This window comes from Corapipo altera, unplaced genomic scaffold (genome assembly GCF_003945725.1).
Source record: "Corapipo altera isolate COAL_440 unplaced genomic scaffold, ASM394572v1 51, whole genome shotgun sequence".
Lineage (NCBI taxonomy): Eukaryota > Metazoa > Chordata > Aves > Passeriformes > Pipridae > Corapipo > Corapipo altera.
The window spans coordinates 9775687-9787829 of NW_020884892.1; the positions used below are offsets into that span (position 1 = coordinate 9775687).

At 41.4% G+C, this 12143-nt stretch overlaps 1 protein-coding gene across 1 annotated transcript in view; it reads left to right on the forward strand.

Annotated features, from left to right (window-relative positions):
• Positions 1–9556: 9556 nt before the first annotated feature.
• The window catches only part of ENPP2 (ectonucleotide pyrophosphatase/phosphodiesterase 2), a 73069-nt gene continuing 70482 nt past the window's right edge, over positions 9557–12143 (forward strand). Inside the window, exon 1 of the mRNA XM_027645574.1 lies at positions 9557–9710. Within this exon, the coding sequence (XP_027501375.1) occupies positions 9690–9710 (21 nt within the window). The 5' untranslated portion in view covers positions 9557–9689. The remainder of the gene's footprint in view (positions 9711–12143) is intronic.

Sequence of the window (12143 nt, forward strand, 5' to 3'; positions counted from 1 at the left end):
AGTAATTATATATTTTCTGAAGGTGCTACCCTGTAAAAGGTAAAATGTGTTTTTTTCAGCAAGACATTTATATGCTAAAATTTCTGTGGAAATTATTGTCAGTGAGGCAAGAAGAAAAAGTGGAAGAAGAACAGGTGCTGTCACCTGTTAATCTGGGCCACCTGTTAATCTAGGTGTGTTCTATGAAATGCCTCTCTCTGAGGTAATGGATTTACAGTGGGGTGATAACAAGAGGCACAGCAAGCTAAGCCTGGAGGTGTTTTCATCTTTTGAGCCAAAAGAGATGATAAACTCACAGCGGTACTGAGAAAAATGGACCTGGAGGGATGGACTTAGAGATGAACCAGAGAAATCTAACCTGAACGTAGGCTGTGATGAAGAGCTTTTTAGAGTTTACTAAGTCAGCTCAACAGCTTTTCATTAGTGTAGTCTGACATATATGGTTATTTCAATACTGTGATCCATAACAGCAGACTTCAAACAGAAACGAAAAACTCAGCAGAACACAACTTGGCAAGGTGCTGTGGTGTCTGAGTTGTATATGCTCTTTTGGCTACACAGAAGAGGTTACAACAACTTACACTGGAAATGCTTAAAGCCCTAATGAAAGGTTTCATGTTTGAAACGTGGAGAAAGATTATGCTCTGAGCACATGCCAGAAAACAAGAGGGAGGAGCTAACACCATGTTAGCTGAATTTGAGCTTTTCTTAGCTGGGAAAAAGGCCTGAGAAAAAAGTGCATCTCTGTAACAGGAAATTGTATTGCTTAGACCATCTACAAGGACTTCTGGCTGTGTTGGCATGCATGGCATTCCCTGGCATGCATGTCATGGAAGTGGCTGAGAGCTGTCAAGAAATACAATGCTAAGAGATGGTATATAAAAAAATAGAGATGTTCAGCTCTCACCTGCGCCAGGCCTCTTCCTTGGCATCCCCTTGCAAGCACATTGCCTCTTTCTGTTCCAGTCTCGCAGGCCCCTGCTCTGTGCATATGGACCAAACCAAACCAAAATAAAACCCACAAAAAAACCCCAAAACACTTAAACCAAAACAAAAAAAACCCCAACAAACAACTCTGAAAAAATGGCTTTTAAACTCTTTGTTTAGTAAAAGGTGCCTAAGCAAGTGATCATCAGTTTAAATTCAATGTCTCTGCTGGGACATTTTGGAATCCTGTTGAAAACAAATTGACAGAAGTAGCATTGATGGTAAGAGATCCTGCAAGAACTAAAGCAAAACCTCAGGACATGCAAATAAATATCCATTTCTTGGTATTCCTATACACTTACTTGCTGCTGCTTGTGAGCAGCATGGTGCAGATAAGAAATCTGATCTCATTCCTTACTCTTCTCAGGAGTGGGAAGAGATACAGTGCCATTGACTTGCCTCCTTCATTTAGGCTGCCATTCTGTACTATTTCATCTCATCATCCAGCTAATTAAATATGCAAACACTTATTATAAATTATAGCCTATCACTGGGAAAATTCAATTGAAGATAAGTCTCCAAATTTGCTGCTTTAAATCTTGATGCACTGGCTCATTGACACGTGGTTAAAACACAGCCGTAAATCTCTTTGTGAGACGTGGTGGGGAAGGAAATCCAGGAGTTTTTCATCACAGCAGTTACAAGGAAAAGGCTCAGAGCTCTTTGCTGCTGCTAACCCAATCCCACTGGTGTCCAAAGTAATTAACGGATTCCTGTTTTTGTACCAAGGCTGGAAAGTGATAAAAAGAAACAATCAAGTTGCTTTAACCTTGATTCCTGTTACTGAGAAGTTCAAACACCCACAAAAGCCTTCAGATGTTTTTCATTGAGTTCAAGTCAAACACTGCAAAGTTTGCAGTTCTCACCCCCCACTTTTTGATCTGGAGTATGATGTAATCAAACTGTTTGCATCTTTACCTTAAAAGTAGGCGTATATCTAACGTACCAGCTTTAAAATATCTTTAAGTGCTGCTAAAAATCTGTCCAGGTGCAAAAATTGCCAGTGTTTTCAAAAAATCTGCACTAAAATATTTTCTTATATTTTTTGTATTGTAAAATGCAGACAAAAAGGAGAATGTGCATGGAGATATACAGTGGGAAGAATATATGGAGCTGTCTCTGTCTCTCCCCTTATTTGGATATGATTCTACAATTAGTTAATACAGGACTGCTGAATGTAGTGGTCCTGTCCTCCATCCACTCCATTTCTGGGAATTCCTGAGCATCAGCCCAGAGGCTCACCTTGATCTGATGAGTCTGCTTGCTAAATATCCAGAAATCCAACCAAAAGCAGGGGGGAAAGAGCAGTCTGTGCCTTTTGGGGACCTGAATTAAATCCCCTGGGAGCCAAGTGAGAGCCATAGGTGGTACACTGAGGGGCAGCAGTACCAGCTGGGGGCTGCCAGCCTCCAGACCTGCTGGGCTGTGGGCTGTGGGTTAGACCCTGCTCTTGGGAACCAGAGGGGACACCAAACCCCATGAGAGCTTAAGCACTTGGTGCCCAGCACTCAGTGGTATATAGCAAAGGGCAATTCTGTCTTGTAAAGGACAACGGCACAAACCTGTGAGCTGGAGGCAGCTGTGACACAGTGGATTTTGTGAGCAGGTTTGGAATAGAAAGCCAGCAGGTTTAGGCACTACAAGTGGGAGGCTGTTCCCTGCATGCAGTGAGGGGACACAGCCATATGAAAGGAGGCATTAATCAGGAACACGGCTGCAGCACCGGTTCAAAAAAGCAGTTTGGTGCTCGCTTACGTCCTTTTCATTCCATCAAAGCCTGAGCACTTCATTGAATAAAGGCATATGGGACCAATAAAGCAGATTTAAGGAGATGGAGTCCAGGTGGCAAAAAGGTATAATGGGAAGTGACTTATGGGAAAATGTTGCATTCAAAACTCTTCTGTTGGTTTAGGTGACCCTGTAAATCCAGACCCTGCTTTTAGTCAATGGGACTACTCATGAGAGCTAAATTGCTTATGTTGCAGGATTGAGCCTACTGAAAGGAAGACTTTTCAAGGAGGTTCAAATAAATGTTCTAACTCATGCTTGTAGTGTTCTTGTTTTTTAGCATGAGCCCAGTTGTGAACACAGGCAGCCAATTTGCTGTAATTTGTATATTTAGTTGGCATGTGTTTACAGAGGGGAGATCTGGATTTATTTTAAAGAAGTACTTTGCCCCTGGTTTCTGTATCCTTACCTTAATCCTTCTCCACAAAAGATGCTCAAACAAAAACCCCATACCCTCCCTCCCCCACTTAACAGAAAACTTGAAAGCAAAGCCTTCACAGTGTACCTTTCATATGCACATAGGTACCTGCAGTGAAATAAGAAACAGCAGAAGAGCTGTGCAATAACCATGACAGAGTGTGCAAGGAAAAAACAAGCCTTCAGTAAAATACTGCTTCGTTGGATCTTAATAGCAGAAAAAAGTCCCTTAGAAATAAATCCTCAACATGATTCTCCTATGAAAGAGAATCCTTCCACGTTGAAGCCAAATGTTCAAAAGCTCTGTGCTTTGTTGTATTAATGCCCATAATTTATTCTTCTTAGAAAATATCCCTTGCAGGCTGTTAGAACACGCAGTGTGGTACATCATAATAAAAACAACTTAGAAAGCAAAAACATTAGAATGAAAACAAAGCTCTGAAAGCTTTAGTGAATAAAGCCATGCAGGGGGGTCTGGAAAAAGGACACAGATGTTGTGAGGAATCAAAAACAGAAGATAACTTGCAAGCAGGAATATAAACCAAGCTTTGCAAACAAACTGGAGTCATTTTAGAAATTGCAAATAGTTGCCTGTAAAATTCATTTGTGCAGACCAAAAACCTTCACTGCACAGCCTTTCCTCTCTGCAGCATCCAATGCTGAACAAGCCAGTTTGCTATTAGGTTTTTCCCAGGATCAAGTACATTTCAGTGCAGGAGCAGCTGTCACTGTGATCAATACCTTCTCGGTCTAGCACTCGTAAGGGTGCTAATATATGTTGCAGTTGGGCTTGTAGCTTCCTCTGACAATGGATTTTCCTTGGGCTTCACACAAAATGAAAGGATGAGTTGTTCAATCACTTGAAGTATTTTTTATACCCCAACTGGAGAGGATAAGAAATAAGAATTATTATTATTATTTTCTTCTAAAAAATGTGACCAATTTCCTCAAACCCAAAAAGATCGATATGTTCATATACTTTGGAGATTCAACTTTGTTTTCAGGAAGATGAAAATCCAAGCACTATAGTAATGGTGGCCAATGCTCTGATCTTGAATTACAAACAGTGCATGAACAACTCAAGTCATGCCATGGCTGTTGGACCAAGAGATACTTGCTGGCACAGCAGCTGGTGGGTAGTCGAAATTCCTCATCATGCTTCAAAAGCTGGTTTTGGTGTATCACCTGCAAATCCATGGGTGTGTCCAACCAGTGTCCTGTAGTAGGACCCCTTGGAAGTCATCAGTCCTTCCTCTGTAAGCCTTTTCTGGAGTTTCTTGACTTCTTCCTTCTCTGGGGTATGTTGGCTGTATTTGTAGCTGTGTTCGTTGGCTGCTCGCCTATGGATCAGTGTTAGCATCTGGTGCATTGCTCTTTGGTGAAAAAGGCACCATTGCTCTTGGTGAGAAGTTTTGTGGGGAGTGTGTAATTATCATATTTATTTAACATTCATAACCCTTATTCCTAGTGGAATATCTCATGTCAGGCCTTTATAGTCAGGTTTCAACAGTGGATTTTCTGTAGCAGATAAGAGCAGCCTTGAAACTTGTTGTGTTCCCTTCTTTAGGGATTTTATCAACTTGTTCCCTAGTTACAATTTGTGAGTTACTGTTTCATTTAAGAAATCTGTACATCTTGTTCAGGATGTAGAATTTGACATAACTTGTACAAGACTAGGAACTTCAAAATTAGGTGGATCTGTATCTGTGTTAAAGAGATATTTGGAATACGGCATAGGGATTGGCTTTGGGCAAGAAAACCAGTAGGAGAGAAGGACAGGAGATGTAGAAAGCAATGCTTTGGTGATAAGGAAAGTAGATAAAGGAGCCATGGTGTCAGCCCTCAAGCCAAGAGCAGGATCTTGTTTGATGCTGGTAATGCTCTGTTCTCCCCATGGCTTTTCTGGCGTTATCCAGGACTTGGAGTGCCCTGCATGAAGGCCAAAGCGATAAAGCTTTAATCTATCTCAGCTAGTTTGTGCTCTCACCAGGGAAACCTTCAGCCCATGCAGAGCCTTTTCGTGTTGGTCAGGGACAACTAAGCTTTAGTTTGTGATCTTTATGATTCTTCACATATCCACACTTTGTCTCCCTACACACATTTACCCCCAACTACTGTTTATGGCCATTTCTCTTCCATCCCAAGCTCCCCACGGCAGATACCCTCAGAGAGGTGGATCCTGCTGGTGCAGGTTTGTAAAGCTGTGCTATTTTATAACTGGTCATAGCCTGGTATAGTGTGGTCAACAGAGCTCAGGAGAGGAAGATTAATCTTTTGATAGATGATCTTTAGAAGCTCTGGGTCTGATGACTTTTCAAAGTGAAGATACATTTTTGCACAAACTGAGAATAAAAGGTATCATAACATCTCCCCTGGTGGGAAAAGTCTAGTGGAAATAAAACAACATTTCATGATACAAAAAATGCTGTTGAACAGAAGTGGTAAACCTCTGGACTTCGAGCAAAGCTGTTATGCAGCTGCAACGCTGTAAATGAAGGGTTAAGAACAAGAAAATATGCCATGGCAAAGTCAGAGATACAAGACCATATAATCCATTCAGATTGCAGAAGGAGTAACTCCAGCCATGCCTAGAAGGTTGCTGGACAAAGTATGCTTTTTCCATTAGCTCAGCTCATGCAATTATGCTTGTACAGAATTACATATTTCAGTGCAGTTCTGGCCACAGAAGTTATTTCTTCATGCTCAGACCTGTTTGCAGGAGGTGAAACTAAGCCGGGTCATTGGAGCAGCAGAGAAACTGCTAATGAAATAAAACCACATGAGGCTGTACTTTGCAGGGGGTGGATGGCTGGATTAGGCAGCATATTAAGTAATCCTCCAGGATATTTTTCAACTGTAATTCACACTCAATGATCAAATATGGAACAGATTAACAGGAGGAGGAGTTGTGTATTTCTCGTAAGTCACAATCTTCTTTTATTCATGACTATCTGAAGTGCAGTTTTTTTGAAGCACTGTTTTTCATGATTGGTTTTAGTGCTGTACTACTCATGGCATATTTAACTTCCAGTATAATTTTCTGATTAATTTATTTGCATCAATATTGTTTAAAAATGAGTGCAGAAAGTGCAGGGATTAGAAGTAGTTATGTTCAGAAAGTCTTTATTTCTAGCAGGCTGGGACATCTATAAACACAGCTTTTAAAAATAGGATTTTAATTCCAGCCCTGCCCTGATCTGAGCAACTTGTGTCTTGTTGTTGCCTAAAGCCAAGTCCAGAAAGCAGATCCATCACCTCTGATCACAACTCACTGAGGATGTGCTGCAGGGAGAGGCTGTTTCATATTTTCACAAGGGCATTTAGTGAGGAATAGCTTCAAACTGAAAGAGGGCAGGCGTAGATTAGATATTAGGAAGAAATTATTTACTGTGAGGGTGGTGAGGCACTGGAACAGGTTGCCCAGAGAAGCTGTAGATGCCCTATCCTTGGAAGTGTTCAAGGTCAGTTTGGATTGGGCCCTGAGCAACCTGGTCTAGTGGAAGGTTCCCTGCCAGCTGGTAGTGGGGTTGGAACTAGATGAGTTTTAAAGTCACTTCCAACCCAAACTGTTCTATGATTGCGTGAAAATGCACTGGTGCCCACAGTCTGTAAAAAAGAGTGGTGGTGGCACCGCACAGATCACCTTTTAGGGGTCTTAACTAAATCTTTATACATACACATTTAAAACCTCTCTGTTTATGGGTAGAAATTCATTCCTAAAGCCCTTCAGGTCAGGTGCTGGCATCATTGTGTGCTCCTCTGAATGTGTCCTGCCCCAGGCCACTGCCCCTGCTTGAACCGTGCTAGTTGTTGTGCATTAATTCTGACGAAGCATTATCTAAAGCAATACCCACTGATCCCCAAGACATCCTGGGACAGCGGCGCCTGTTTTGCTAAACAGCCTGAGTTTGTTTATACAGAATGAGAGTTGCCCAAGATTTATTTTAACTGAGTATGACTCAAAAGAAGTCAGGAGCTGTATGACCAAGAATAATGTGGTGTTAAACTGATGTAAAGATCAACCAAAATATTTTTAGATTGCAATTAATATATTGGGAAATACTAAATCCTGCTAGTTCCTGCAAACCATGCTGAAATGAGACTGAGTAGGGAAGCTCATGCTTTTCTCCAAATACAGGTATATTTTAACTCTGTAAACGTGGAGAAATCATTTAGTTTGTAAATGTAAACATGTCTTTATTTGGCAGAGCACTTATAACAAAGAGTTTAAACCCCTCTGCTGTAGAACAGATGTATTTTCATGGGGCAGCAAATACTTAGAAGTGATAAGCTAAAATTAAAAAAAAAAAGAAAATTATATTAAAGTGAGATGGGGACAAAAAGCTACACATGAGCTTCTAAGGAAAGTGAGACGCATCTCTTTTTACTTGGAATTCAAACAAGTATTAGGGAACACAGTGTTGGGAACAGCCTGCTATGAGGTGGAGATCTGTGAGTTTGCTAGCTTGTTTCTTTGTCTTCGGTACAGTTCTGCTCCCTTTACTCAGATATTTTGCTTCTAGATATTACAGAATATATGTATATTTTAATTTGCTTGCATTTAGTACTTGTAGAACTCTGACTGGATTTGTATCTAGAATTTTTTGACCTCACATGCAGAAATATTTGTCAATCAAACACTTGTAATCTGTCTGCTTCTGTGATCTCTGTACGTTATCACGTACTCTGTGCTATCTTTCCAACAGCAGCCCCATTTCATTTATGATACAGGACTTGCTACCTTTGCAGTAACTCCTCAAATCTTTGATTTTATCCTTCTTTTTAATGTTTGCTCTCTTAAAGGACTGATGTTGAGGGAAGGGGCTGCAGAGAACATGGAGACTGGGTAGGGAGATTTCACAGTGGGGTTTGATTTTGTCTGGGCGATGGGGCAGGATTTATTTCAGGACAAGAAATTCCCTTTCCCAGTATGCACACCACCACATCTTTTTATGAGAGATGTGGGCTGTGCTGAGGGGGTGGTGTGTGACAGACAGACAGCCATGACCCCACTCCTGTATCTCATTGTGACTGTGAGCACCTCTTAAAACTCCTTTCCTTTGAAATAAACCTACAGTGTGATCCATGGTCTTTAAGGGGCTCAAACACACCCAGAGAAGATGATCTTCAGAGAGGTCAACCATTAAGTGTGAGCAAGTTTCACACAGTGCTGAGCATACACAAAGATCTCTTGAAGATTTATAACTTGGCAAAATTTGTGTGGAATGTGATAGGGTTGGACGAATGTATTCACTTGACAAAGGCCATTCTTTCCTGGTCCCCAAAATCCAATCTGTTGCTCTAGGGTATGTAAACCTGAGGTCTATTTATGGAAAGGACAGATATTTTTGTTTAACATTAGTATAACAAAGAATGCATCCTTTATTTTAATCTCAAAAAGATTCAGTGTATTTTGCTCTAAGTTAAAAATAGAATAAAACCCTAACTCCTTTCACCACAAAAATATCAGTGCAAATTTAAGTTTGTCAGAGCAATAAACAGCAAAAATCAAGGTCTTACAAAGGAAAATTTGCCTAACCTGAGAGTCACACTGCTATTAACCTTCCCTGTAAACTAATAAAAAATCACTCTGAGGGACCGTCCTTTCACCTGCAGCGTTCACTGACATATCCCAAGGAAAAGGTGATAAACTCTGTGTTCACCCTCCATCTCCGGCCCAGCTAGAGATATATTTTTGTTTCATGTGTGCTATGTATTGACAACCACTATTTTATATCCCATCAAGTAAGAAGCATTCAAAATACTTAAAAATCGCAGTTAGAATAAATTGTTTTATAATAAATAAGTCACTCCAATCCATTAAAACCCCAAAGGTCTTATCTGGGTACATAAATTTAAAATCATATGCACTCTAGCGAAGGTGACCTGAGCTTGGAAGTGGCTCCTAGGCTGGCTCAGGGTGTGGGATTGGAAGTTGGGGTACTCTGGTTTTGTAGTTAAATTTCTAAAAGCGGAAAAAGCACTCCAGATAGCAGATTCTGCTGAAGGACTTTTGAAAGTGAAGAAAATAATCCTATCCATTACTGAATAGCTCTATTAAATGATCAGAAGAAGCTTGGCACCACCTTGTTATCTGCACATGACTTCTCCTGAGGCATCTGTGGCAAAAAATCAAAAAGAAAAATGACAGATTAAACAAGCGCCTCAGACTGCTGCATTTGAAAGCAGAGCTTCGGGACAGGGACACTCTCCACAGAGTCGTTTCAGGCAAAGGTCACATGTGTGCGTATAAAATCATTCCTGAAAGCAGTGCCTTTGTCCCCCAGCTATCTCCGAATGGAGCCATTGTCCTGCCGGGGGCAGCTGGCACCCTGACTTCAGCCACGCTGCACTGGGAACTGAGGCCCAGGTTGCCGGGCAGCCCCCCGGGATCCAGCCTGGGGCCAGGGCAGCCACGACCTCCCCAGGGAAGCACATCTGCCAGGAGCTGCTGTCAGGGACAGGGCAAAGCAAAGCTCCCACGTCGAGCTTCGGTCATGGAGAAAAAAGACCCACTGGTACGGTAGGCACATCTGCCCTCCCCTTCTGCCCCTTGTTTTTTCCTGGCTTGCTAAAGTAGTCTTAAATAAATATAATTACAAGCAAACTCAGGCTATGAAGTAGCAAAATGTGTTTTTGCAAAGTGCAACTTGGATTGGGATTTGGCAAGTAGGAAGTCCTTCCAAAGTGCATTCAGGGGTGATGTTGGAATGCTCTGACTCATGAGTAAAGGAGAAAGTATTATTTATGCACAGAGCAGAAAATGTATTTTACAAACCATAGTAGATCTCTTATAGCTTCTTTTGCCTCCTGAAGATGTTTTATCTCTTAACCTTTTTAATATAAACTGACTTTCATATTTATTCTTACCTTACAGCAGTATCAAAATTGGCATCCAGCACAGACAGGATCTTGTGTTTTGTTTATATTTATGTCCTATTATATTAATATTATGCTAGTACATAATTATGACTTTAAAACTCCCACATCACTTGGCTTTTGATTTATATTAAAATTTCCAGCGTCTGGAGCTTCACTGGTAAAGTCTTGGGCTTAAAGGCAATCTGTCTCAAAAAGGTTCCTGTTAAAGGCACCTCTCCCTAAGCCTTTTTCTCCAAAGGAAATACATGAAGTTCTTTAATCAGGGCAGTAACACCCCAAGGATCTGTAATTTTTTTCCATAACTCCCTGTGCAACAAATGTAAAGTGCTGATTAGAGAGGCAAGTTGATAAGGAGTAATAAAACACTGCATGACTGGTAGTTCCCCTCCATATAGTTGGACTCATAATGGTTTTGATTACTCTGATTTTGAAGTATTTGTCATCGGGTCCCTCTTTTGAGTCTCTTGTGCTTCTGATTTGCTTAGACTTTGATTGTGATTTGCTTCTAATTACTACTGATCTATGCAAGCTTCCTGTCAGCATGTGTTGGTGCTGTGCAGGCTGCTCCTTATTGCCACCACATCTGTGATGGGAACGCTGAACTCTGCAAGTGGAACTGGGATGCTGACTTGTCATTTTGAGGGTGTCAGGGTTCTGTCTAAATCCTACATGAAAGCTCCAGCCCTCCCTACTGGATATGTGGTGGGTGCTGGGGAGGTGGGCTGGGGGTTGGTAGAGAGCAACTGGTGGGTAGGGAGAGATAGTGGGGGGTTGCCTGCACCTAAAAGAAAGAAGAGGCTGACTCTGCCCCTAACACTGGCTGCCCACAGGTGACCAGCTGAACTGTTCAGGGACAGCAACAGACATTTTTAGATTAAGAGCTTCTCATCAAGTCCAAGTTTGTAGAGATGTTTCCTCCTAGGAAGCTGGACTGTTTAGGATGTTAAGAAAACAAAATAGTTCTTCATTTGTGTAGCAATATTTATTCTACAAAATCTTAACCTTATTTCAGAGGTTATAGTATGAAGGTTAAACTATGAGTTTAATGTCACTGCAGCAGGGAGGTTTCCAATTATTCATCAAGGATGCCAGCTCAGTTTGAATGCCAGACAGCTAAAGATATGTTAGCATCATTCTTGTAAGCTGGAGCTGTTAAAAACAGTGCCCACACAGCAGCCTTTACCAAAAGATGCCAAAGGTAATCCTTTGACATTAGCTGAACTGGAAGTGGGGGTAATGAATATTTGTGAGAGATGAATGAAGAGTGGTGGCACAAGAGTGCTGCTGGCAGTGCTGGGGTATCACCAGTTGTACAAATTCTGTGCTATTCTGAGTGCTCATTTATGGCAATTTCCCAGATTAATGGACCATCTATGGAAACAGAGCAGAATCTGTTATTGCTGGCTCACCAGTAACACAAATTGGTTTTCATGTGCTTGCAAATCTGGCAGCACCCCTGACCTCTGCAGCACCTTACTGGATGGGGACTTTTGAGCCTCCCCATCATCACTCTCCCCATGCCACCCACACCAGCCCAGCTGGGATGCACCCTCCCTTGGGCTCATCACCAGCTGAGATGACGATTATGTTTGCAGGGTGTCAGACCAAATGATCTCACAGGCTTTCTTTGTTTCAAAACCCATGAAACTGGGTGTGCTCCACACAGAATAAAAGATGACAGGGTCACTGTCACTTTGGTACACAAAAAAGATGTAAAATAGAAATAAATACATATGGGCTCTCTCATCATTGGAGAATTCTTTTTGCTGTTGTGTACTGTTTAAATTCTGTGAGAAAGATTCACAGGAGATGGTCTTTTGTCCTAGCAGTCTTCATATTTCAAAGTATTGAAGAATTGTTTAGAAGTTCCAGTTGATAGTGCTGTACATGAAAAATTGTATGAAAAGAGATTAAAAATAAAAAATAATAGCAGGTATGCTCAGCTCCTGCCCTCTTGTCCTAAGCCAGACAGAACTTTTCTCCTATTGCAGATGGACCTTCCTTACATCTGGGACTGGAAGATTGTCAGATGCCTCCTCTTCTAATACAATTCCTATCCAGCTGCTCTT